Source organism: Crinia signifera, chromosome 4 (genome assembly GCF_055691185.1).
Source record: "Crinia signifera chromosome 4, ASM5569118v1, whole genome shotgun sequence".
NCBI lineage: Eukaryota > Metazoa > Chordata > Amphibia > Anura > Myobatrachidae > Crinia > Crinia signifera.
In genome coordinates this window covers 178,771,761-178,796,535 of record NC_139220.1, presented here as the reverse complement: position 1 = coordinate 178,796,535, position 24,775 = coordinate 178,771,761, and the positions used below count along the sequence as shown (strand labels likewise).

The window sequence follows — 24,775 nt, the reverse complement described above, 5'->3', positions numbered from 1 at the left end:
TTCAGAGCACTGCAGGTCCCGGCTATTTGAAATAATACCCCTTTCACACCAGAAAATGCATTCCCAGGTTGGCCCCTTTTACACCAGCCTAGTCCCTGCATTTTCTGGTGTGAGGGGAGAGAAAACCACCCCTCCCCTTTAACCAGTTATCTCATTGAACCGGCTATATCTTCGGAACCAACTGATCCATTTACATGAGACAAGTATCATATTGAAGAACTTTTGAGTGGGCTTTGAATGATTTTGGTCCAGTGAAACTGGAACATGTGTTTCCAGAGTAATCTGCCCTCAAAGAACATGAACAGCCATGAAATTACATTTCAAAAATAAAAAAATCGGTTTACACACAATATCTCTAGAATCAATTGACCAATATGGACCAGCCTGGTATCATATTGAAGGCCCAGCGATTTGGAATTAAATGAGATTAACTATAAGCTACTGTGATGCCAGGGGGGGGAACTGGCAGCCGTCAGAACCGGGTGGGGGTCGGAATTGACGGGTCCCATATTATCCTATGGGGAAAAAACGTTACAGCTTTACCAGGCGATATCTCCGGTTCCCGGGGGGCTAGAGACACGGGGCTGGGCACAGGACAGGGGGGGGGGGGGGGGGGGGGGGGGCACGTGCCTAATCCGCCACTGACGATGATATGCTAATAATATTGATACTGTGTATATCGTAAACAAAGATTATGTAGTGTGGAACCAGTAGTATACAAGGCTACCTTCCCTTTGTAGAATGCTATGAAATTAATACAAATTGATTGCAGTCCCTGTCCATATATAAAATAGACTTGTTAGTCTATGAGATAAGTGCATTAGAAAAGCTGGTAATTGGGCATAGACACTGTAGCCGCCGCTGTGAGTTGAGTAGGAGTTGCCTGCTGCCAGCGGAGCAGTGAAATCCATTCCAGGCTCATATAACCTCCCTGGCTGCTTCCCGGCTACTGAGCCAGTACTACTGAGCCAGCGCCCCGCATCCCTGCTGCGAGCATCTGACAGTCTGACACAGCTCAAAAAGAGGCTCTTTTGCTTCTAATTATGGAAGGTGAAAGGTGAATTAAAACGAAATGTCTGGCAAGTCCTGGCAAGGAAGAGATTACTGTGCAGCTGCGAGAATGAGTTTTATAGAAATGATCTCTCTTCAGCTGGGCTTGCTGATTGCCTGCTAATATGACCTCAGGACTAGGAGACAGCACAGCACTGGCAAGGACCTAGGAATGACATGTAAACAAACGTCATGGCAAGAGACCACTCTGTGTTACACATTGTAATGAAGCATGACAAATAGGAAATGTGTACTAGGAAGAGAAGGGATTCCTGGGGGAGAGACTGAAGGAACTGAAAAGAGAGCTCTTTCCCAAACTCCTGCAGAGAGCAGCCAAGTGGTTACCAGGGAGCGCTGCACAGAGCAGCCCACAGCAGCATGGCACATCTCCTGCTCATAGCACTGCTCATCCCTGCACTCCATGTGGACAGGTCCCTGGCAATTGACACAAGCCAACCAAGGCTGCGACTTTCCTATAAAGGTAAGGCACAGATATATAACGCCTTTTATATTTAATTGATTTAGTTTTCCATTTTGTGGTCGGCTATTTTATTGTTGAATTGCACCATGCTTTCCCGAATGCAGGGTTTCTCTGCTGCCCACCCCTTAAGTACCCCAGCAGGACAGTTTTCTGGATTAGTTTCATTATGCACAGGTGAGTTTCCACAGGCAGATATTCAGAAAACATGACCTGCTATTGGTATTTGCGTTGAGGACCATTACAAAGCAGTAAATGGAGTTACCTGTCATGTGTAATTATTAGTTTTACTGATAGAAACAGATTTTCCAACAGGATGCCAGTTAAAGTGCATTTGATTACATTAAAAAATTGGATTTACTTATCTATTTTACTAAAATGTGTGTTAGCATATACCTTGTGTCATTGCCATGCTATACTGTACATAACATGTGATTGAAGTAAATGAGCAGCTATAATTAACAGAATGCTTGTATTGCTTCTGGGTACTTTTAAAGGTCAGATGTCTGATATGTAGTAGGACAGGATGACAGGATGACAAGCAGCAACAGAGAAACAGTCGGCATCTTTTATGTTATGTGACAGGTAGAGCAAAACACCTGGCCAAACTGATAAAGCCTATAAAAATCCAGCTGCTGGGTGTTTCTTTTATAGCTCACTGGCTGGTTACCTTTCAACTTACAGTAAATACATGCATGATTGGTAGGCTTTGTGTAACCCTTTAATAACTATATACAGATTTAGCCATGCTCATCCTTGCTGTGATATAGCCACAAGTGCCTATTTGGCATACCTCCCAACATGACCCTCTCCAGGAGGGACACAATGCTCTGCTCTGGACTTCCTTGGTAATGTAGGATTGCCCTCATCTGTGTTGAATCGGTGCAGAATCGCAACATTTCACCATGCGCCACACTATTGCATTCCCTCCAACATGTCCCATTCCATTAGGTACAAAATGCTCTGTTCCTGGACTTCCCTGGTAATGTATGATTGCCATCACCTGTGGGGAGCTAGGTAATGGATAAGAAAGGCGTTTCACCACAGGTGATGACAATCATACATTACCAGGGAAGTCCAGGAACAGAGCATTTTGCACCGAATGGAATGGGTCATGTTGGAGGGTACGCTATTGCGTACAAGCATTGCAGTGGGTGCGCGCCATTTGCCAAACATGTCACACGTGCGACACGGCAGAGCTCCGATGAGCTACATCTCTGTGTGTGTTTGTGTATTTAAACTGCAGCTGCATATGGTTCATAGTAAATATCAAAAATTCATCAATACAGTATCAGTTTCTGTCCATCCATATGGAATCTAGCTGTCAAAGAAAAGCCAGTTCCACCTATAAGAAAGCATTGGGCATTTGGGAGCACACTATCACCACTATGAGTTGCTCAATTAAACTTCAATGAACCAACAGCAAATAATGTAATAAAATAATTATTTTTTAAATATATTTATTAGATGGCACTACAATACTAAGGGGGTGTTTATTAAAGGTTGGAGAGTGATAAAGTACTGTATTTTAGAGGTTGTCTTTAAAAAAATAACAGGAGTTTATTGATTGGTATTTTATAGCTCACAATTTTATCTCTCTCCAGGCTATGATAAATATTCTTCTTAAGCTGTGTACACACGGGGGCGATAGGGGCGGAAATCGCTGGAAATATGGTCGCTGGTGACCATATTGCCAGTGATGGGAGTGTGCCCCGGCGATAAATCGCCGGGTGCGCGCTCCCGTTTTCAGCCCCGTTCTAATCGCTGGTCGCAGGAGCTTGCTCCTGCGACCAGCTGATTACCTCTGCGGCTCCTCCGGCAGAGGTTCCCTTTAATCAGCGACCATCTCTAGTCGCTGATGAAAAGGAGACACTGAGCAATATATTGTATATAAGTGACATACTACAAAAGTGAAGTATGCTATATATTTTTTTTTTTTAACTAAATTTGTGATTACGCATCAGTTCTAAAAATAGATAATAGCATAAAGCCCGTTGTTATAGAATATTGTTGGCTGATTGTTTTGGAGTTACTACATAGCACTATGGTCATTTGTTGAAATTTATTTTGTTAGTTAAGAAAAAAAACTAGCCTTAAGATGCGGTCCAGTAAAGGTGATAAAGATGTGATCTAATTTGATATGACAGGCTGCAGTTTGGTTTATTGTCTTCAATATGACTCATCCCACCAGGTGCTCTACTTTCAAACTTTCCACTTACAGTATTTTCTCATTGCAGTTATTTGGCTGGAATTAATAAAATGACATTTAACAGCATGCTTCTCATCAATCAGCTCATATACCTTCAATAACGTGTTACTGTACATCCAGGTGCAGAGCATTTTACACATGAAAAATGGTCATTATGTTGTTGTTGCCTGATTCAGAGCTGATTGCGTGACTGCAAATTCGCAGGCCAGGAAGTTATGTATATGCATACAGCCCGTAATACACATGCTCGAGGCCCTCCTGCTATAAAGTCTACTTTCTAATCCCTAGCCAATCGCAAGGTATTTGACAGGAAGCTGGCATTTGGGGGTAGTAGCCGGCCATTTTCTGGGAGTGTCAGGGAAAGTGCAGGCGTGCCAGGCGTTTTAGGGCAAGTCATGAGTCACGTACAGACTGCACACAGTGGAAAATTCATTTGATCAATTTGCAGGGTTGCACGGGGCAGAATATACCTGGACTCTGAAGATTAGCAGCCATGCGATCAGGTCTGAATCAGGTCCAATAACTTATGTGTGGAAGTAACACCCCTTCCACACCACACAAATAACCCCACACAAATAGCCCGGGTTGTTGCAGGGTAAACTCCGGCCACTCTGCGGTTTAAAAGGGCTTTTTGAAAAATCCCGGGTCCAGCAACCCGGCAATCCTAATTAAAGGAAGGAAGAATCTTATATTTTGGCAGTAAATACTGTAACACTGTAAAGAACTTTGACATTGTATCTTCTGGTCCTGACGAAAAGTACAGTAGCCATGCACTTCTCTAAACTGCCACGGATGTAATTGTGTTCACTTACATACCGTGTTGTGTCATTCATGATTTTGAATAATAATTCATTCTTAAATCTTAATAATCCATCCTCAGTCACATGGCCACATTTATCACAACGCAGCTGGTGCACTGATCACATGATGCTCATATCCAATCTCGAGTTAACTTTTTTTTAGCCAGGTATGCTGAGAGTTGGATGAGTCATCAGTCAAACCAGGCTTTTATTGTAGGGCCAATTGAGCATGGAGAGGTCTACATTATTCATATCCATTATTCTGTTTACATTTTCTTTCACAAATGTAAGGGACAATAGGTGGTCCCAAACCTCCCTGAATGTATTATTTTTTTGTATTGAAAAATGCCCATTATACATTTCAGCCAGCGGAGGCTACTGTTATGTAGTGGCAGAACTGTTAGCGGTTGGCGTAGGTGCAAAAATATAATATGGACTCCCCTCCTCCAATTCAACCCTCGTCACAATATTCTAGCACCCGCTATCTTCAATAACCCATGCAGTTCCTGTTCCCTGCCTGGGGTGTCGCTGTCTGCTGTAGTGTTTCTAGCAAAGGTCTTGTATGCATATCAGTGCTTATATACAGACCACACTGTGCTAGAAGCACTACATCAGACAGTGACACCCCAGGCAGGGAAGAGGAACTGCATGGGTTTTGAAAGATAGCAGGTGCTAGAATGAACACTACAATATGCTTTACTGTAGTGGGTGAAAAGAAGAGGCAAAGGGAGGCAGAGGATGACCGTGAAAAGCAAGGGTGTAAAAAGGGCAGGAGAAACCAGTGGGTGACAGGGAGAGGCATAGAGTGACAGCTTAAGGCAGTGGGAGGCAAAGGTTGACAGCAGAAGGCAGGTGAGGGGGGTTTAAAGGACTAGGCAACGTGTGATAGCTTATTGCAAGGAGAGAGTTTGACAAATAGAGGAAGACCGTGACAAAAAGGCAATTTAAGAAAGAGGGCTACAGCGGCAGGCAGGAGAGGCAGAAGGTGATGGGAAGCAGTAGGTGACAGGGAGAGAATGACATGGAGAGGCATTGGGTGGCTACAAGCACCATGTCCTGCATGGTGCAGAGAAGAGGGGACATGTACCTTGGTGGTGGCAGGAACACAGTGGGTGAGATTTAATAGGATGAGAGTTTCAGAAAGTGAGAGATTTGGTGAGAAATCTCCAGTTTTTTTAAAGCGGCAATCATTTACACTGCAAAATCAAACTGGTTTTGCAGTGTAAATGATTGCCGCTTTAAAAAACCTGGAGATTTCTTACCAAATCTCTCACTTTCTAAATCTCTCATCCTATTAAATCTCACCCAATGTCTCTATCCGCCACTCTGTGACAGGGACCCTGCCCGTTGTGCTTTCCAGATGATCTGCCTTTAATTCACAGATAGCAGTGAATGGGAAAAATGGGCTGTGATCAATAGTGCTGATAGGTGGCAGGCCTGATAATAGCTGGCACAGAAAAGGTCAGCTCAGCAGCCCTAAGGTAAGGGACAGTACCCTCAGGCAGTGGGGTAACATGATCACATGCACACAACTCCCCTACATCTTAGCTGTATTGTGCTCTGTCTTTGTTCTTAATTGCTGTTATGTTTAGTCCTGCATACCCTGTATTGTTCTAATATGTGCTCTATGTACGACACTGCAAACTACTTTTGGCACCTAATAAATAATATGATCGTAATGTGTATGTTTAAATGTGCTCAGCTGCACTACTTGGTCAGCACTGCAGCCCTGGGGCACACTGTACAATGCAATTATTTTCACCAAGTGTCACCAAGAAAAACAAATATAAGAAAAAATGTCAAATTGCTGCTTAACCCTTTCAGTGCCAACATGTGCAAACTATTTGCTAAAAATGCCAGCGTCGCTCACATTTGTTATAGAAATTCAAATAAAAATGTATATAAACATTAAAAGTCATTCTGATGAATACACCTTTCACACTAATTTTGACAAATTTACTTGGCACTCAAAGGGTTAATGATTTAATATATTACAAATCATCCCATTTCATACGTATTAACTTCCATTTTTCTTTAAAGGCTTTTAAATGATGACATTCTTGTAACACCTCCAGCTTAACACTGTGACACATGAGCATGCCCCAATGCACTAACTGGGAATTGCGGATGCGAAGAGCTCACACATATACTTGTGGTACCATCATAGTCATTAGCAGAGTTGCCACCTTCTGTTCCTCTGAGAACAGAGCAGAATGCCAGCAAAGCTTGCCAGAGGTCGTGCTAGTAATATTTGTATTTCTAATATTCATCTGTTCAGTCAAAACAGAAAAAAGTAGAAACTCTTATTTTAAATGGTATTACACTTGTTTGAGTCTACTTATACTGTACACGTTAGCAGTGCTTAATGATTTTGTACAGTTGTAGTTGACAAGGATGACTCATATTACTCATCTGTCAAATAAATGTAGTAGACTTAATTGATTCCTGGAAATTTAGTATTTTCATTACGTTTGTTCATTAGTGCACATCATTGCTCTAATATTAGGCTTAAAATATTTACTTCCTGGGGGTTCTAGTCAAATCCTTTCTTACACATCATCTAGCTGACAAAATCATATAGTCAATTACTTCATTCAAGAATTTTAGAATTGCCTTGGTACGTTCTTAGGGGCCAGTGTGCCAAATGGATAATAATCCTTAAATCTGGAGATTTAGGGGGGTATTCAATATCCGCCGCTATTTCCGAATGGGGAAAGAGCGGCGGCACATATTCAATGCTGTCTTGCCTGACTTTAAGAGCTGTCCGGCTCGTTTTGCCAAGAACGGCCGTGAATTGTCACGATCTCGGGCGAATCTCGACGGTCCATGGCCATTTACGCAGACGCGCCCCCTTTTCGCCGATCAGCAGGCGAGACATTGAATCCCACCTGCCGATTTTCATTCGAGCAAAACTAAAAAGGGCTAGGGTCACGGCTGTCAGAATGGACCAACAGTCATGAGCCGGGATTGAATACCCCCTTAGTGGTAAATTTATTAAAGCTTCTAAAAGTGAAAAGAAGTGATGTTGATGATAGCAACCATTTAAATTCTGTCTTTCATTTTCTAGGATGCTAGAGAAAAATGATAGAGACAATCTGATTAGTTACTATGGGCAACATCACTTATTTCAATTTTTAGAAACTTTAATAATTTACCCCTTAGATAATGGGGCAACTCAGACCTGATCACAATGGCCATGAACCCGCGGCAGCCAATTATCAATAGACTATGCACGCGTAAGGCCTGTAGTATGTGATTTTCCTCGCAGCCACGGAGTATGTTTCTGGCTGCTCTGAGCCTGCGATGAGTGGTGTCCATTGTAACATCATTTAATGGTGAGCGGCTCCCGAAAGGTTTTGAACACCATAAATAATAGTACCTCAATCTGTGATAACCCATATTTTGTGGCATATGTACTAAGCCTAGGAGAGACATAAGTTATCAACCATAAGCTCCTAAATGTAACTTTTTAAACATAGCCTGTAGCAATGTAGTTGATTGGCTTGTAATTTATCTCTTGCCACTTTATCACTCTATGAAGGAGGATGACCTTGGAATGCACACCCTAATTGTACATTTAGTAAAAGGTGCTAGTTTGTATTTCTGCAAAAAAAAAATATATAGTGCAATAATCTAATTGTCTACAATAATTCTAATATATTCTACCATCTTACATGCAATACCGAGGTTCTTGGTATATTTATTGGCCAAGAAATAATAGCGCATCAACCAATGTCTAGGTGACCTCATCTCTGGTGAGTCCCTAATACCAAGTTTGCATCCCCAAAAAGCCAGCGAAAGACAATCGCCCCAGGACAGCACACTAGTGAGAACCTAAATTGTTAGTGATTGTTAGAAAGAAGCAGAAGCTAGGTGTTAAAATGTAATACATCTGTAGGTGTTAATAAAATGCTAGAAAGTGTAATAGTAGTAGAAAATCTATGTAATCATTTTTAAAAAGTGCAAATTAAATATGAGTGCCAAACCAAGCAACTGGGCATATCTAGGACTGCACGCACTAATTGCGCATAGTTCTTGGTATATTTATTGGCCAAGAAATACTAGCCCACCAACTAGGGCCAGATTAAGCCTTCGGGAGTCTTGGGGCACTTTAAACAGGGGGTCCCCCTCCCACTTGTCATTACTGGCTGCAAACTGCACAGGAGAACATTACACTGTGAAAACACAGAGTGAAGGCAGTGTAAACTTGGTCAATGGGTAACTGCAGGGGGGTGTGTGTGTGTGTGTGTGTATGTGTATATATATATACACATATATATATGTATATATATATGTATATATGTATATATATATATATATGCATTGCCGATAAGTACGTGGGATTACTTTGGTTCATCATTGCCTGAGCTACCTTGCAGGAGAAAGTGACTTGTAAAAGCCTCAAAGGAAGGCAAAATCCAGATTCAAAGCAGGTGTCTCCGGAGACTCTGTATTACTGATCTCCAGATTGCAGGACTTCATAAGTCACCCATGTAGGCAGGTTGGATCCCCGAATAGAATCCTCCTGAGGCCGAACGACGATCCATCAAGAAAGGGAAACGAATATTATTGGGATCAAGCCCCATTTATCTTGTGTTCCTAGAACATCGTGTTAAATAACAATAGGAACTACTTGGGACTTTTCCACACCAATTAGTGTAAGTGTGATCTTACCGACCTACTCCATTGTATTTAGCGCTTAAGACATTTGATTTTTCTTGGACTGTATATTGTGTTGAAGTTTGGTGTTTACTTCATTATCATTTGTCTGAGCTGCTTTACTTTGCGCAACTGTACAGAACATCCCCCAATCTTTTAATGCCTGCCCAGTGTAATATATGGCGCTAATAGGAGAGGATGGGAGATATAAAGGATGTCAAATTTGACTTAATGTAGTTCATCCACCCATCTATGCCCTGCCGCTATGATACGCTGGGCACTGCATATCCGTTTTCTTGTTTTCACGTTTATAATATGTTTAATTTTATTTGTACTGTATGCTGAACTGAAACGCCAGGTCTCCATGGTGATCGATGAGTCATAGCGACAACATCCGGTGCTGCGTACCTGTTTAAACAGCCCCCTGTATTCCGGACACGTGTGTTTGGGTTCCTGCCCCTGTAACTTGGTGCAGGCGCTTGACGCTGGACGGAAGCAGGGAGGCGGGGCTACAGCGACGCGGCGAGGATGGCGTCTGCGGCGCATCTGACATGTGAGTATGGCTTCCACTGTTATTTAAGGCTGGATTGGGCATATACCTTCTGATACCCTTTGAGAAAGGCGCTGTGCGCCGAAACGGCCCGTCAGGGGATTGGTGTGTACCCACGGCTGCTGCCTACATTACAGGATCCATGCTGCATTCATGTAGATCTACTGCTGCCCGTGCTAAGTATCATGGCCTTATACATTGCCTATAAATAAATGTATTCTTTTTCTTTATTCACAAGTGGATGTGCTGGTCCTATCATTGGCTGACTGCTAGTGGTATAAGATTCTATTGATTATTGACCTGGCACTCTGATACCTCCATCTGAAGAGTGTGCGTTTCTCTAACAAAATATATATATATATATATATATATATATATATATATATATATATATTATACCACATGGAAAGCCTGTTTGTCCCTCTTTACCTTACTCTGAAGGAAACCTCGCAGGCTCAGCACTACCTCTGCTTTAAACTCTCCCATAATGAGGCTGCTGCTGTCCTACATGGGCCAGAGAAACATGATGAGCTCCACCAAGCAGAGCTCAGCACAAGACGCTCAGCCTCTGCTCTTTTGTGCAAAATCTCATGGGATTTAGTCAACTCCCAGTAATGCACTGCACACTTGTGCAGTCAGTGTGCCTTGGCTCCTGATGCTCAGCACCATTAATCCAGAGGTACTTCCGGCCCTGCCACCAACCAGAGTCTAGATGACCTCGTCTCTGGTGGGTTCCGAATATTAAGATAGTGCTATGCATGTGGTATTGACAGCTGTAGCTGTATAAATCAATAGTGACCATTTGTACATTTTCAAACACATGAGCTATATATCTTGAAATAGGAGTGCCAATATTGACTGGCTTACTACTACTGTACACAGCTCTCCATGGATGGGGAATGGCAGATTAAATAAATTCTATACACATTAATTATTGGATGAACACTTGAATTCCAAGAATAAGGAAATAGTTAATAAGGTATATCCTTTTTACAATAGTATAGAATTAAAAAAATAAAATTTTTAAATCCGCTATATACCCAACCAATGTGCATGCACTTTATATTATGGTATCTAAACCTATGTGGTGAGATGTAGTACAGACAGAGTTCACCTTGGGTGCTAGATGCCAGACAAATTTGGACTTTTTATAAAACGGGAATCATTAACATATCATGGTTTTGCCTTGTAAAGGATTGCCGTTTTAAAAAATATCCAAGTTCAGCCTGCGTCTATGACGAACTTGGACTGCATAACATCCTGCTGATGGTATGCAAAGAAATGAGCAGTGAAACTGGTCACAAAGTGCCGTCTTAAAGTACTTTATGGACATTGCAGAGAATTGAATATCCTCTTTATGTACATTGAGTATAGTTTCGCTGAGCATTTCACAGTTCCTTAAATGGCACCGTAATGTACAATAGTTGTTGTAATGACAAGCCATATAGGTAATGATGTCTGTCTTTGTGAATTGCAGTTATTTAGCACATTTTTATTTTTTATATTAAAAGTAAACAAAAAGGCGTTGTGTAGAAAATAGACGCATTTCAGGATTTATTTTTAATGATCTGGTAACCTTACAGTGTCACCCTTGGTGATGTTATAAATTATTAGAGGTGTGGCATTGATCATTTGTGCCCTGCCACAAGTGTTAATTCTGGACTTTCACCTCATACATCTGGTACTGATATCTGGATCAAAGAGGTAGGCATTGCACAGGGAGTTAGCATTCACATGATTCAGTGACAATATAATACCATGCTACAGATACTACCTTTGATGTCACTCAACAGTACCAGATTTTCTGTTAAGAGGTTATCTGTTTCATCATTACATCTCGATCATTGATGTAGTTAATTTCCTACTGATAGGATGGAATGTAACTTATCGTCATGTATTCATTTAGGTAATAATCATTGATCTAAATCTATTAGAATTTCAAAGTTATTCTAAAAATCATTTGTGAACAAGAAATGACATTGCATATCTTATGGTGCAGCTACTGTACTGTACCTTTTAGCAGCATTATATAGAGATCGAAATTTGGTGTCATCAATAGTGGTATTAGTGAGAGCACATCACTAATGTCTAAGTGTTCATAATGGGGGTATGGGTAAAAACCGGAACTGGACAGGACCCTGATACGCCAGACCGGAAATCAATTTCTGTAATTTCCGAGCTTGTAGTGTCCGGTGCGGGGGTGACTGTCTGAGCCATCCTGTCCAGGGGGCTGCCTGTGACACCTGTCACCAGGGAGAGGAGGACGGAGAGAATCAAGCCTGCCTGTATGGTCCGTGCTTGTAGCAAAAAACGGAATGGTCTGGATCACACGGGGAGGCTGTAATCTCCCCTTCCCCATGTCCCTGGTGAAAGCTATCACAGGCATCCCCCTGGACAGGACACCCCCTGGACCGAACAGTACAAGCTCCGGAATGCAGAGTTTGATGTCCGGTCCAGCATGAGGCACCCAAAGCATAATCCATGACAAGAAACCCATCGGAGCCACGATAACACATGGGATTGGAAATTTATCCTGGGTATAATTGCTCAATTACGGGTCCATTTTCAGATAATAAAAATGGCCTCTGGATACTTCCCCGTATAAACTGTAATATCAGGCCATTTTTATCAGCCGTATAACCTTGATACTATTCTTGCAGATTGGCTTCTTCATGTTCTACAAATTGGGATTGGATTGATTCTCCCAGTGGTGTATATTATTTGTGAGTTTTGGGTAAAGATGGGTTAATTCACACATTGATGATAATCTACCAAAGTTTCAAATTAAGCAAATTTATTAACACATATATATTTTATACTTTAAAACCTCGACCCAGGTCAACACGTTACCAACCCAGATATAACGCAGGTTCGAGGTGCAATGTTAAACGAGTATTATTGAACTGGTCGAAAATCATCATTCATGCAGCTTTTATACAATTACCATAACCAGTGTAAAGAAAATAGTGAAATAATATACATTATATGATTAAAGTTTATTGTGACAATGATTGATTTATCAGGTGCTGTTGACATTGTGACATTCCAGCTATACTAAGGATGTTGTCATGGCTTTTATGTGATGTCCGTGGGAACCTTTGACATTCACAAGTCAACAAGAGAACATACTGTATGGAGCATATATTTGTGTAACAGTCTTTGGCTTATAGAACACTGCCTGGATACACTGATAAATTTGTCTCTATACCTTTCATGGTATGTACTGAGGACTTTTAGACATTGATTAGTAAATGGTCTCTTAAAAGTAGAAAGTGATATAGCAGCAGATATATTATATATATATATATATATATATATATATATATATATATCTTGCATGTAGTAACTCAACATTAATAAAACTGTTCGTACAGGTTGAGTATCCCTTATCCAAATATCCGTTATCTAAATTATTCTAAAAACCATAGTTTCCAAGATAAAGGGTTTTTTTTGCTTTTTTTACTGAAAACCTACTGGGTACATCTGTAACTGGCACTACTGGGGACATGATATGTAACTGGCACTAAATATGTGCAAGGACATGATTGCTTGGCATTCAAAGTCAGTGCCTGAGATTGTACACAAACTTTGTTTCATGCTTTGAAACCTTGTTTCCTGCACAAATACAATATATTTGGGTACTCTTTACTTAGAAGGGCGCCCACGATTTTGATCGTGGGCATCGTTAGTAAAAAATCTCGGGCATCTCGGGCATTGAATGTACTAAAAAATCGGGTGCGATCAACCGACGAGATGCCCGAGATTTCCCATAGGGAACAATGTTAAATGTCTCAATTGACCCAATTTTCCTGTTCAATGCCTCAATTGACCCGATTTTTCCATAGGAAACAATGTTAAATGGGCCACAGAGGCCAAATAGGCACCCTGAAGTGTATAATGGCCACCCGAATTGTTAACGCCACCCCACGATCAACGTCAACCCGATGCGTGGCGAGCGCAGCGAGCCCGCGAGGGGCGGCGGTACGCGTCCTACGACCTTTTCATACCCCCACTATCCACGTTGGCGTGGAGTTGAGAATAGAAAGTGTGGCGAGCGCAGCGAGCCCCGCGAGGGTACGCGGACAGCTGTGAAGCCTGCGAGGGGACGCGGATACCTGTGAAGGTATCCGCGTCCCCTCGCGGGGCTCGCTGCGCTCGCCACGCTTCGGGCTCGGTGGCTCGCTGCGCTCGCCACACTTTCTATTCTCAACTCCACGCCGACGTGGATAGTGGGGGTATGAAAAGGTCGTAGGACGCGTACCGCCGCCCCTCGCGGGCTCGCTGCGCTCGCCACGCTTCGGGTTGACGTTGATTGTGGGGTGGCGTTAACAATTCGGGTGGCCATTATTCACTTCAGGGTGCCTATTTGGCCTCTGTGGCCCATTTAACATTGTTTCCTATGGAAAAATTGGGTCAATTGAGGCATTGAACAGGAAAATCGGGTCAATTGAGACATTTAACATTGTTCCCTATGGGAAATCTCGGGCATCTCGTCTGTCGCATCGCACCTGATTTTTTAGTGCATTCAATGCCCGAGATGGCCGAGATGGGCGCCCTTCTAAGTAAAGAGTACCTATATTTGTGTGTATTTCATGTGTTTGATGTGTTTATACAACATAAATGCAAGATACCTCAAGATACCTCATTCAAATATAAAAATATTCCAAAATACGGAATAATCCGTTATCCAAATTTCTTCTGGTCCCGAGCATTTTGGATAAGAGATACCCGATTTGTATAACCATGCACAAGCTGTTTATTTATGATTTACTACTTGCTATGTCCATAATACCGTATATCATCTGTGATATATGGAAATATATCTGACATACAATTTCTCCTTCACGGTAATTTTCTTTATATCTGTTGCTGTTGCTTACTCAGTTATAATAATACAAATGCTAATAATACCATTGAATATTGAATGCATGAAATATATGCCTTTGCGAACACACATCAATTAGAATGTTCCTAATAATCACACTGGCATGTTATCAGGGCGTAACTGTAATTACGTATGCTGACACAATCCACTCTGGTAGAGTCATATATTGCATTTTGGCCAGTGATATTTCCACTTTTCTTCTGTTCACTATTTGCTTGTTTTGACCTCATGATATAAATATGCAGCTTCTATACCAATTCTCTTCATTTGTTCCTGATTTACATGTCATTCTTCTGAGTTTTCTTCCCAAGCAAAACGTAATTCTTCAACTAAAGTTGAGGTAAAATAGGTTGGGTCACTTAACCCTTAAAATGTATTAATCTTAATTATGGGTACTTGTGTATTATCACGGCGCCCACGAAATCGGCCGAAAATTGGCCGAAAATCGCATGGAAAAATCGGATGCGATTTTGCGGCCGATTTTTGGCCGATTTTCGACCGATCTTTCACTTTTTCCGGCCAATTTGCATGCTGTTCCATTATTGCACACCTTGCACACCCCCGATTTCCATCGTAGTGCATCGCATGCAATATAGTGGCATGTGATGCATGCCATGCGATGCATGTGAAGCGATTCGATTTGTAATTGTACAATCACCCTGATGGGTGCTTACAATGTTAAATGCACTGCCATTGTTAACGCCACCCCCACTATCAACGCCAACCCGAAGCGTGGCGAGCGGCGGCGGTACGCGTCCTCCGACCTTTTCATACCCCCACTATCCACGTCGGCGTGGAGTTGATTTTAGATAGTGTGGCGAGCGCAGCGAGGGGACGCGGAATACATGTAAAGTAATCCGCGTCCCCTCGCGGGGCTCGCTGCGCTCGCCACACTATCTAAACTCAACTCCACGCCGACGTGGATAGTGGGGGTATGAAAAGTTCGGAGGACACGTACCGCTGCCCCTCGCGGCCTCGCTGCGCTCGCCACGCTTCGGGTTGGCATTGATAGTGGGGGTGGCGTTAACAATGGGGGTGCATTTAACATTGCAAATCACATCGCATCGCATGTCACTTGCCTGCATGCGTTGCTATGCGATATTTAATTGTACAATCAGGGGCATTTTCCCGAAAATCACATCGCATACCATCGCATAGTACCTGGGGGTGTGCAATGATGGAATAACATGCAAATCATCAGGAAATGGCCGAAAATCGGCAAAAAATCGGCCGAAAATCGGCCGCAAATCGGACGCAAAATCACATCGCAGATCAAATCGGCAGAAAATCGCCCGATAAATCGGATGCGATATTGGATGCGATTTGGATGAAATCGGGCGCCGTTATAATACACAAGTACCTAATTATGCACCATTCTTATTAAATAAAGAAATAAATTAACAGTCACCAGGTCCACACCTGAAATAGGTCGACATAGCTAAGGCTGACAGGGTCAGATGGTTGGCACAAGCATTAGGTCGACAATGGGTAGGTCGACAGTCAAAAAGGTCGACATGAGTGTTTCACTTTTTTTTTGAGCCGACATATGTCGACAGACGGTATTTCATGCCCTACCATCCACTATGGTGTGGTGGGAGAAGATAATAGTGTTCCTAGTGAAGCGAGGCACTGTGCCCGAAGCATAGCGAGCACAGTGATCCATGCAAAGGGATGCGGTGCTCTTAGATGTTGTGTCCATGTCGACTATGCCGACATTCAGGACAAAAAATGCAAAAAAATCATATCAACCTTTTCACTGTCGACCTTCCCATTGTCAACCTAGTGCTTGTGTCAACCTGAAGACCTTAGTCATGTCAACCTTCAGTGGTTGACCTAATGTATGTCGACCCTCATTGAGTCGACCCTAAGACCCATACCCGTTGATGAACTTAAAGCTAGTGACACTGGTATTCTCTGCAGTGCGTAAAAGTGGAAAAAAGAATATCCACCAAGTCTGTTTCAGATTTCTTGGTTGATGGAATGCAAAGATCTGTGGTTTGGCAAAGTTTATCCCATGTGCCTTCCACTGTCATTATGTACTACTGGTCTTTGATTATTTTCCATATTTCCTCCTAGATGAAATCATATATTGCTGTTAGTGGTATGGGTGTTGTATGTTTTCCCTCTCTATATCATAGCAGGTGTTCCTGTCCACTTTGCTCTGTAAATATAGTTATCTTTCACTCATACACAGGCTTACTGAAATCACTGTACAGTTTAAGACGCCTATGTCAGTACACATCTGGATATGCAAAGCATCTGACGTGTGCAATGAAGTAAAGATGATCTGAACTCTGAGACTTTCCTTTTCCTAAAGGCACCATGCAGCACTTACTATTGAATAACTGGTTTCTTCATAAAATGCATGTTCCTTGAAGTGTGGGTACTTGTTTCCTAGCAGGGCGCCCAGATTTCCTATGTAAACTCAGTAGTTAATTTATTCACTGCACCCTGAGTGAAATCGCATCGCATTGCGCCCTTTTTTGTGGCGTGAGATGTGAGATGAGATCTCAGTAGTTCATATGGTAAAGCACCTAAAACAGCACCACACTCCACGTCACCCCGAAGCGTGGCGAGCCCCGCGAGGGGTGGCGGAACGCATCCTCCGATCTTTTCATACCAGCACTATCCACGTCGGCGTGGAGTCAATTTTATATAGTGTGGCAAGTGCAGCGAGGCAAGCGGACACGGAATACATGTTAAGTAATTCGCGTACCCTCGCGGGGCTCGCAACGCTTCGGGCTCGGTGGCTCACTGCGCTTGCCACACTATATCAAATCAGCTCCACGCCAAGGTGGATAGTGGGGGTATGAAAAGGTCGGAGGATGCGTTCCGCTGCACTCGCCATGCTTCGGGGTGACGTGGAGAGTGGTGCTGTTTTAGGTGTTTTACCATATGAACTACTGAGATCTCATCTGATCTCATCTCATCTGCGATGCGATTTCACTCAGAGTGCAGTGAATAAATTAACTACTGAGATTGCATCGCACACATCGCAAGGCACAAAAAGCCATGCAATGCTATGTGCAATACGATTTCACTACGCAGAATAGCCCACTAAGCAAATAACTTAGTGGGCGCCCTGTTAGGAAACAAGTACTGAAGTGTGTGCCTGTATGTATGCACTGCAACCCATCCATGATGAGAGCAGCCTTTGCTTGATGAAGAATAGGCCCCATAGTGTGAAATCTCTCTTCATCTACAATACAATACATGGTTTATTTACAATTAAATGAAGAGTCTTTTCTGGTTATCTGTGTTTTTTTGCATGACTTAATAGGGGGGTATTCAATCCCGGCCGCTATTTGCGACAGGGGAAATAGCGGCGACCGCCTATTCAATGCTGTCTTTCCCTACAGCATTGAAGAGGCAGATGAACAGAATGGGCCTGACTTTAAAAGCAGTCGGCCCCGTTTTGTCGATTTCGGCCGTGAATTGTTGCGATTGTGGCCGGATCTAGACAATTCACGGCCATTTACACAGACACGCCTCTCGCATGCTCTCGCTAGCATGCGAGGGTATGTGTACAAGAACACATCCCCTCGTATTCGGCTGAGGGAAATCAGGAATAAACAGTCTAAACCATGGGTCTTCAACCTGTGGCCCTCCAGATGTTGTGAAACTACATGTTCCAACATGCATTGCCACATTTTTTCCTATAAGAGCATGCCAAAACTGTCAGGGCATGCTGGGACATGTAGTTCCACAACATCTGGAGGGCCACAGGTTGAAGACCTGTGGTCTAAACTGACTTTTAGTTCCGCTACATCATGTGACGTCAGGCCTGTGTTCCCAGGGGAACACCCAGCGTTTCCATAAATTTAGTATGAAAAATATGTTTTTTATTGCTTTGCTAGGAAGTTCTCTAAAATCTCTCTTTTCAGGCTATATACTGATATATAGGTCATATATACTAATAATTCATATTTTGTCTATCTTTTCATACTTTCCATTAATGTGTCTTTTAAAGCTTAAACAATTCAAATATTTTTATGTATTGAAATATAATGCATTGCTATTTAAAATTAAAAAAAAAAAATACCTTTACAATTACAATACACTTAACGTATGTTATTTGAAAGCTATTTAAGTGAATTACACTACATGATTAAGAACTAAATTATAAACGCATTTATCAGGTTATGTATATACAGTGTGATTAAAATGTTATACTATGCCAGTATATACTGTACATTACCCAACAGGCACAATGGCCTAGTCTTGTAAATAGTTTACTCATGGAGGAATATGTTATTAAAATGATGAAAGGCACATGACTCTGTGAAACTTGTTTCTGAATTGCCAAATGTTAAGTGCTTTGAACTTCAGGACAGCCTGCTACTACCCAGAGATTGTACTGGTTTGTGTCAGGAGCAGATTAACAAGGCACTAAACATATTGCTCTGCACCAGTCTCTAGGAAAGTGCATTAATGGACAATTATTAGGTGCTCATTTCTTGAGACTATTATAATAGTGTTAAGTTATTGGATGATATGTCTGTATATTGGACTATACAGTATATCACAAAGGAAGCATACAGATGGAGCGCCTCCCAACCAGCCTGAGGAATCGCCTGATCCTCTGAGCTGGCGCAGTTTGGCGGTCAGGCGCCCCATCTAACGGGGAAGCGCGAGCATCTCACGCTCGCGTGTCCCTGTCAGCAGGGAGCAGATTCCCTGCCCGTTTCCAGTTACTGAGCGAATGGATGGGCCAGTGTGAAACTCGCCAGGGCAGTTCACTCCCGGTGTTTGCGTATGCGCATATTCTCGCATGTGCATGCACAAACCCTGAACATTGGGGGGCGGTGACTAATTTGGACCCAAACGAAAGGGTATGAATCGGCCTTATTCTACCGTATTATAATATATTTATTTTGTTTTTGTTTTTCTGTCCCTTATGGTCTGACCCTGTCCCAATATGATGGGAGTCATTTCTTCAGATACCACCTGGTTCAGTTTCTTCTCTAAGCAACAACATTAGCTTAAAAAGAGGGATGGCTTTAGCAAACATTTCTTTTCATAAGCTCTATTACAATGTAGTACTCAAAAATACTTAAAGTTCGGTACTTGTGTAGTTTCACGGCGCCACTAGATCGCATGCGATTTGACATCCGATATTGCATGCGATTTACTATCCATTTCATTACCCCATTTCATTACCCCACTATCCAAGTGGGCATAGAGCTGATTTTATATAGCGTGGCGAGCGCAGCGAGCCACCGAGCCCGAAGCGTGGCGAGCGGACATGGAATGTATTTGATGGAATTGCATGCAAATGGCATGCGATATCGTCAGTTGCTTTGAAACAACATCCGTGTCCCCTCGCGGGGCTCGCTGCGCTCGCCGCGCTTCGGGCTCGGTGGCTCGCTGTGCACGCCATGCTATATAAAATCAACTCTATGCTCACTTGGATAGTGGGGTAATGAAATGAATAGTAAATCGCATGCGATATCGCATGCAATATCGGATGTCAAATCGCATGCGGTCTAGTGGCACCATGAAACTACACAAGTACCTAAAATACTTATTATCCACTAATATCCAACGTCAAAATGTGGGTTCTGGCAAAGTGCAATGGCACAATCTAGGGGGTGGCTAATCTTACAGGCAAGAAGGAAGCTATTGGTTCTGGCGGTTGTCAGCCCTCGTTACTCCACCATTTAAGATCTAGAAGGGCAGAAGGGGCTGTAGTGTTCTTCAGACCCAAGACGGTCATACTATTTAAGGATCTTTAAGGTGCGGCAGAACACCGTCGTCCATATTCTGAATTCCCATTCTGCTGTATTTTCATAAATCAACTTATGTCAAATACTGTGCAAGTCTTTGTGGCAAGTGCAATATGTGAGAGTCACTGCAAATTAACTGATTTAAACATAATTGGCAATACAATTAATCAGCATACTTACAGTACATGTATAGCATAAGAATACCTTACGAGTTAAGGTGCCCATACAAGGAATAATGGTCTGTGCAGCCCATGCTTTTTGAACTAGGCCCCCATCGCATTGCATCGCACGCAAATTGCATATGATTTGATTGCATGCAATGCAATGTGATGCGATGCAATCTAGTTCAAAACGCACAGGAATATTGTACCATGTATGGGCAGCTTTAATGCGCAGAACCCAGTGCTCACTAAGGGGGTTATTTAGGTTCACTCTTTCTGACAAATTCCTTCTTAGATTGTCAAAACCATGTGCACTGCAGGGGGACAGATGTAAAATGTGCATAGAGAATTCAATTTGGGTGAGTTATTTTGTTTCTGTGCAGGGAAAATACTGACTGCTTTATTTTTACACTGCAATATAGATCTCACTTGGAAGTAAAGCCGCACCCAAATCTAACTCTTTCTGCACAAGTTACATCTGCCCCACCTGCAGTGCACATGGTTTTGTCCATTTAAGAAGGAATTTGTCAGAAAGAGTGAACCAAAATAACCCCTTAAGTTCCAGTGAAACAGCATGGTGAAATCATCAATGGTACATTATATTTGTACATATCTCACACACAAATATAGTTATTATTTAGCAGGGCTGCCATCAGAAATTGTGGGGCCTGGGACTGACAAAATCCCGCCCCCCTCCCCCTTCACTTCCCCCTACCAACACCCCCGCTTACCATGTATTAAAAGCTTACCTGCGGCCACGGCGGTAGTCTATCCGAGTCCTCTGGCATGCTGGGCGCCCGCGCTGTAAGCCGCGCGATGAGGTCACACTATGCATGGCTTACAGTGCGGGCACCCAGCATTCCTGCTGCAGGAGGATCCGGCCAGGCCCTGAGGACTGTCTATGTGCGACGGGCTGCAGAGGACCTGCGGCCCGCCGCTGTGTATTGGGGAGGGCGGCTAAAGTGAATGGGGGTGCTGGCAGGCTGCTGCCCGGGCCCTATTGTCTGTCAGTGCGGCCGGGCCCGGGACACTTGTACCAATAGCACCCCCCTGCCCTGGTATTTAGTTAGTAATGTATTTTTATACCAATCATTTCATACTGTCATACCTCTTTCACACTGCACTTGTTAAACGGTATATTGCCGTTTTTTTCACATTTAAAAACGTTTAAGGCTGCAGTGGGAAAGTGCCAGAGTTGATTTACCGGTTAAAGATAACCAGTATTTCAAAACGTTTAAAAAGCAGAGTCAGAGACGTTTTTTATGCAGTGAGAATGGCTCTGAAACGGTATTTAAGTTCCCACACTAGTCTTCCCCCTCCCCTGGTATCTGTCCTGGCCCCCCCTGGTACCTTGCAGCTGGTACCCCCGCAACCCCCTCCTGCCCTGGTACCTGGCAGCGATCCATCCGGGCAGCATGGTAGGCAGAGTAGGCAGTGGGCATTCCAGGGCTCCTAGTCCGCAGGTCCCAGACTGATGAATGAAAGCATCATACAGGAGTTTGATGCAGGAGGAGGCTGCAGCTGGTGCACAGACAGTGGGGGCACTGGGGATCAGGGCAGCGCGGTCCGTGCTCAGGAGTAGGAAGCGGAGGAATTGGCAGGGACCCCCGCCGATGAAATGACAATTTCCTAATGGACCCGCTTCCTCTGCTTCCTCTTCCTGAGGACGGACCTGCCCGGATCCACAGTGCCCCCGCTGTCTGTGCACCAGCTGCAGCCTTCTCCTGAATCATGCTCCTGCATAATGCTTTCATGCATCAGTGGGGGACCTACCGACTAGGAGCCTTGGCATGCCGCTGTCTACTGTACTGCCCCGCTGCCCGGATGGATTGCTGCCAGATACCAGGGTATATTACTGATGAATTACCATTTTTTGTACCTTTCAAAACGGGTTTAATGTGAATGGTACAAAAACAGTAATTAACCAGTAATATACCGTTTACAACATGCAGTGGGAAAGGGGTTTCAGGCTAGACACGTTTTAAAGTCCCATTTAACAATACCGGTTCTTTAAACGTTTTGGCAGTGTGAAAGCGGTATCAGATAGACCATCCAGATTCCCTTTTGTAAAATTACAAAACACATTGTAAACATTTCTGTATTTTTTCACAGCATATGTTGAGAATTTCCATACAAGGAGAGACAGCAGTCATAACATCGTCTTCAGGAAGTCTATTATATACCATAATATAGACTAGGATCTTTATAAGGATGATATTTTAGTTGAGATCAGACAGTTACCATAAATAATGTATATGTATGTACATACTTGTGAATGTGTTTAAGTGTATGGAACCTTAACTGGTCCTAGTTTAAGAATTATTGTTATGACATTGTTTATAAAATATATGATACATGGCCATTTCTAATATCACTGACGACATCACATTGGACATTTGAAACATTATATTATTGCACTGCTTGTACAGTATTCAGTCTCATTGCAGTGGGCAGGATTAGGCTTTTGTGCACTGAATTTGTTTTCCAGACCTGGTGACTAGGTAGAATTTTAAGCATAACCATTTCAGCAGATACTGGGCCAGGACTGTTTTTTCATTTTTTGACATTGCACACCCTTCGCCTTCATGCTGCTCAGAGCAGGTGGACTGATGCACAGGGACCACTTTAGGTGTTAATACACCACTGAACACCACTAGACTGTAAGCTCCTTGGAGCAGGGCCCGCTTCCCTCCTGTTATTACAGCTCTCTTCTTGCATTTCAATTACTGCTTAGTCGCCTACTTTCTATACCCACATCTCTTCTCACTTAGGGCGGGATGTATTAATATACATCGCCGCCCTTCGCCTGCCAGCCGCCGCGATGCTACCGCATATGTACTAACATATGCGGCTAGCATTGGGTTGCGGTGACGGAGACCCCCGCGATACCTGTAATGTGGTTTGCGGGGGTCTCCGTCACATCCCGGCGGCTGCCAGTGTCCCCCTGCGTCTCCTCCTCCCCCCTGCAGCCGGATGTCCTCCCGGCTGTGACACCTGCTGGGGGAGGAGGAGATCAAAGGAGGATGGGCGCGCGGACAGGGGATCGGCGGGCAGCAATAGAAGCCCATAGGCTTCCGCGATACCCTGCCAGGCGAAGACGGGGCGGACGGGTATTGGTACATAGGAAAATGCAGTAAAACCCCTGTTTTACCGCATTTTCCCTTTAGTACATCCCGCCATTACAGTATGTCCATTTATTTCTGCCACTGACAACCTGCCCCTGTTAACTTACAGACTGATGCTCTTTTTCCCTACATATCTGCTGTATTGTGTGCAGGAATTGTATTGCTAATTGTTACCTGTGCTCTGTATTTGTTCTTCAGTTACTGTTCTGTTTAGTTTTGTGTACCCTGTATTGTTCTAATATGTGCCCTGTTCTATAGACACACATATACCACATTTATTTTCCTTTTATATTTAAAGGAAGCACCAAACTCCAACTTGCCTTCAGGCAACTGGGATAAAAGGCCCCTTGCTAAATTGCAGAGAATTGCGACTGGACCGCAGATCGCGATCCACACTCAAATCCCGAACCATTTAGCAGTTTTTGCCATCTGTGCAAATCTGAGTAGCTCTGAGCCTGCGACTGAGACAGGCTGGAAGTACTCAACGCGAAACACAGTCGGCCCTAGGCCGGCCCCCCCAAAAATGGGCGGTCTCACAGAAATCGTGACAGTTGGGAGGTATGCATTCTATCAACCTGGGGTAAAGTTACTAAAGTGGATATGCACTCAGTCTTTAACAGCCATCCACATTTTAGCCTTCATTTCTCTATTGCAATCTAAAAATAATAAACAGAATCTGTTTTCTCATTGCAACACCAGCACTTGTCTGTTTTACAAGCTTTAGTAAATCTACCACAGAAACTGTGCCTTTGTTATATATGTCAGCCGTTTTCAATACAATATTCGTCCTACATTTGTACATTGGTGTTGGCTGTAATATGAAACTAAATCCGATTTATAAAGGCACATTGTGCTGCTTGTACTGTGCTTGTCCTTCTGTATTCTTGTCACTCTTCAAGATGGTGGTAATGGGCCTGCCTGCTGATAACAGCAGGAGGCTAGCTTCAGAATATGAACCTAATCTTTCCCAATGATTATTATGCAACAAGCAGGCTTGTGTACAAGTGCTGTTCTATCTGTGATTGCTGCAGGCGTGGCACTTGTGTGAGAGAACAGCCTTTACAAAGCATACAGCACTTAGCATAATACATATATTGTATCTGAGAACAGTTATTTTATTATTTAGAATTTT

The 24,775-nt window shown here is 43.1% G+C and overlaps 1 protein-coding gene across 1 annotated transcript in view; it reads left to right on the top strand.

Moving 5' to 3' along the window:
* The first annotated feature begins 955 nt into the window (after window positions 1–955).
* SEMA3E (semaphorin 3E) overlaps window positions 956–24,775 on the top strand; it is a 155,288-nt gene continuing 131,468 nt past the window's right edge. The window contains exon 1 of the mRNA XM_083183083.1: window positions 956–1,531. Coding sequence (XP_083039209.1) covers window positions 1,429–1,531 — 103 coding nt within the window. The 5' untranslated portion in view covers window positions 956–1,428. The remainder of the gene's footprint in view (window positions 1,532–24,775) is intronic.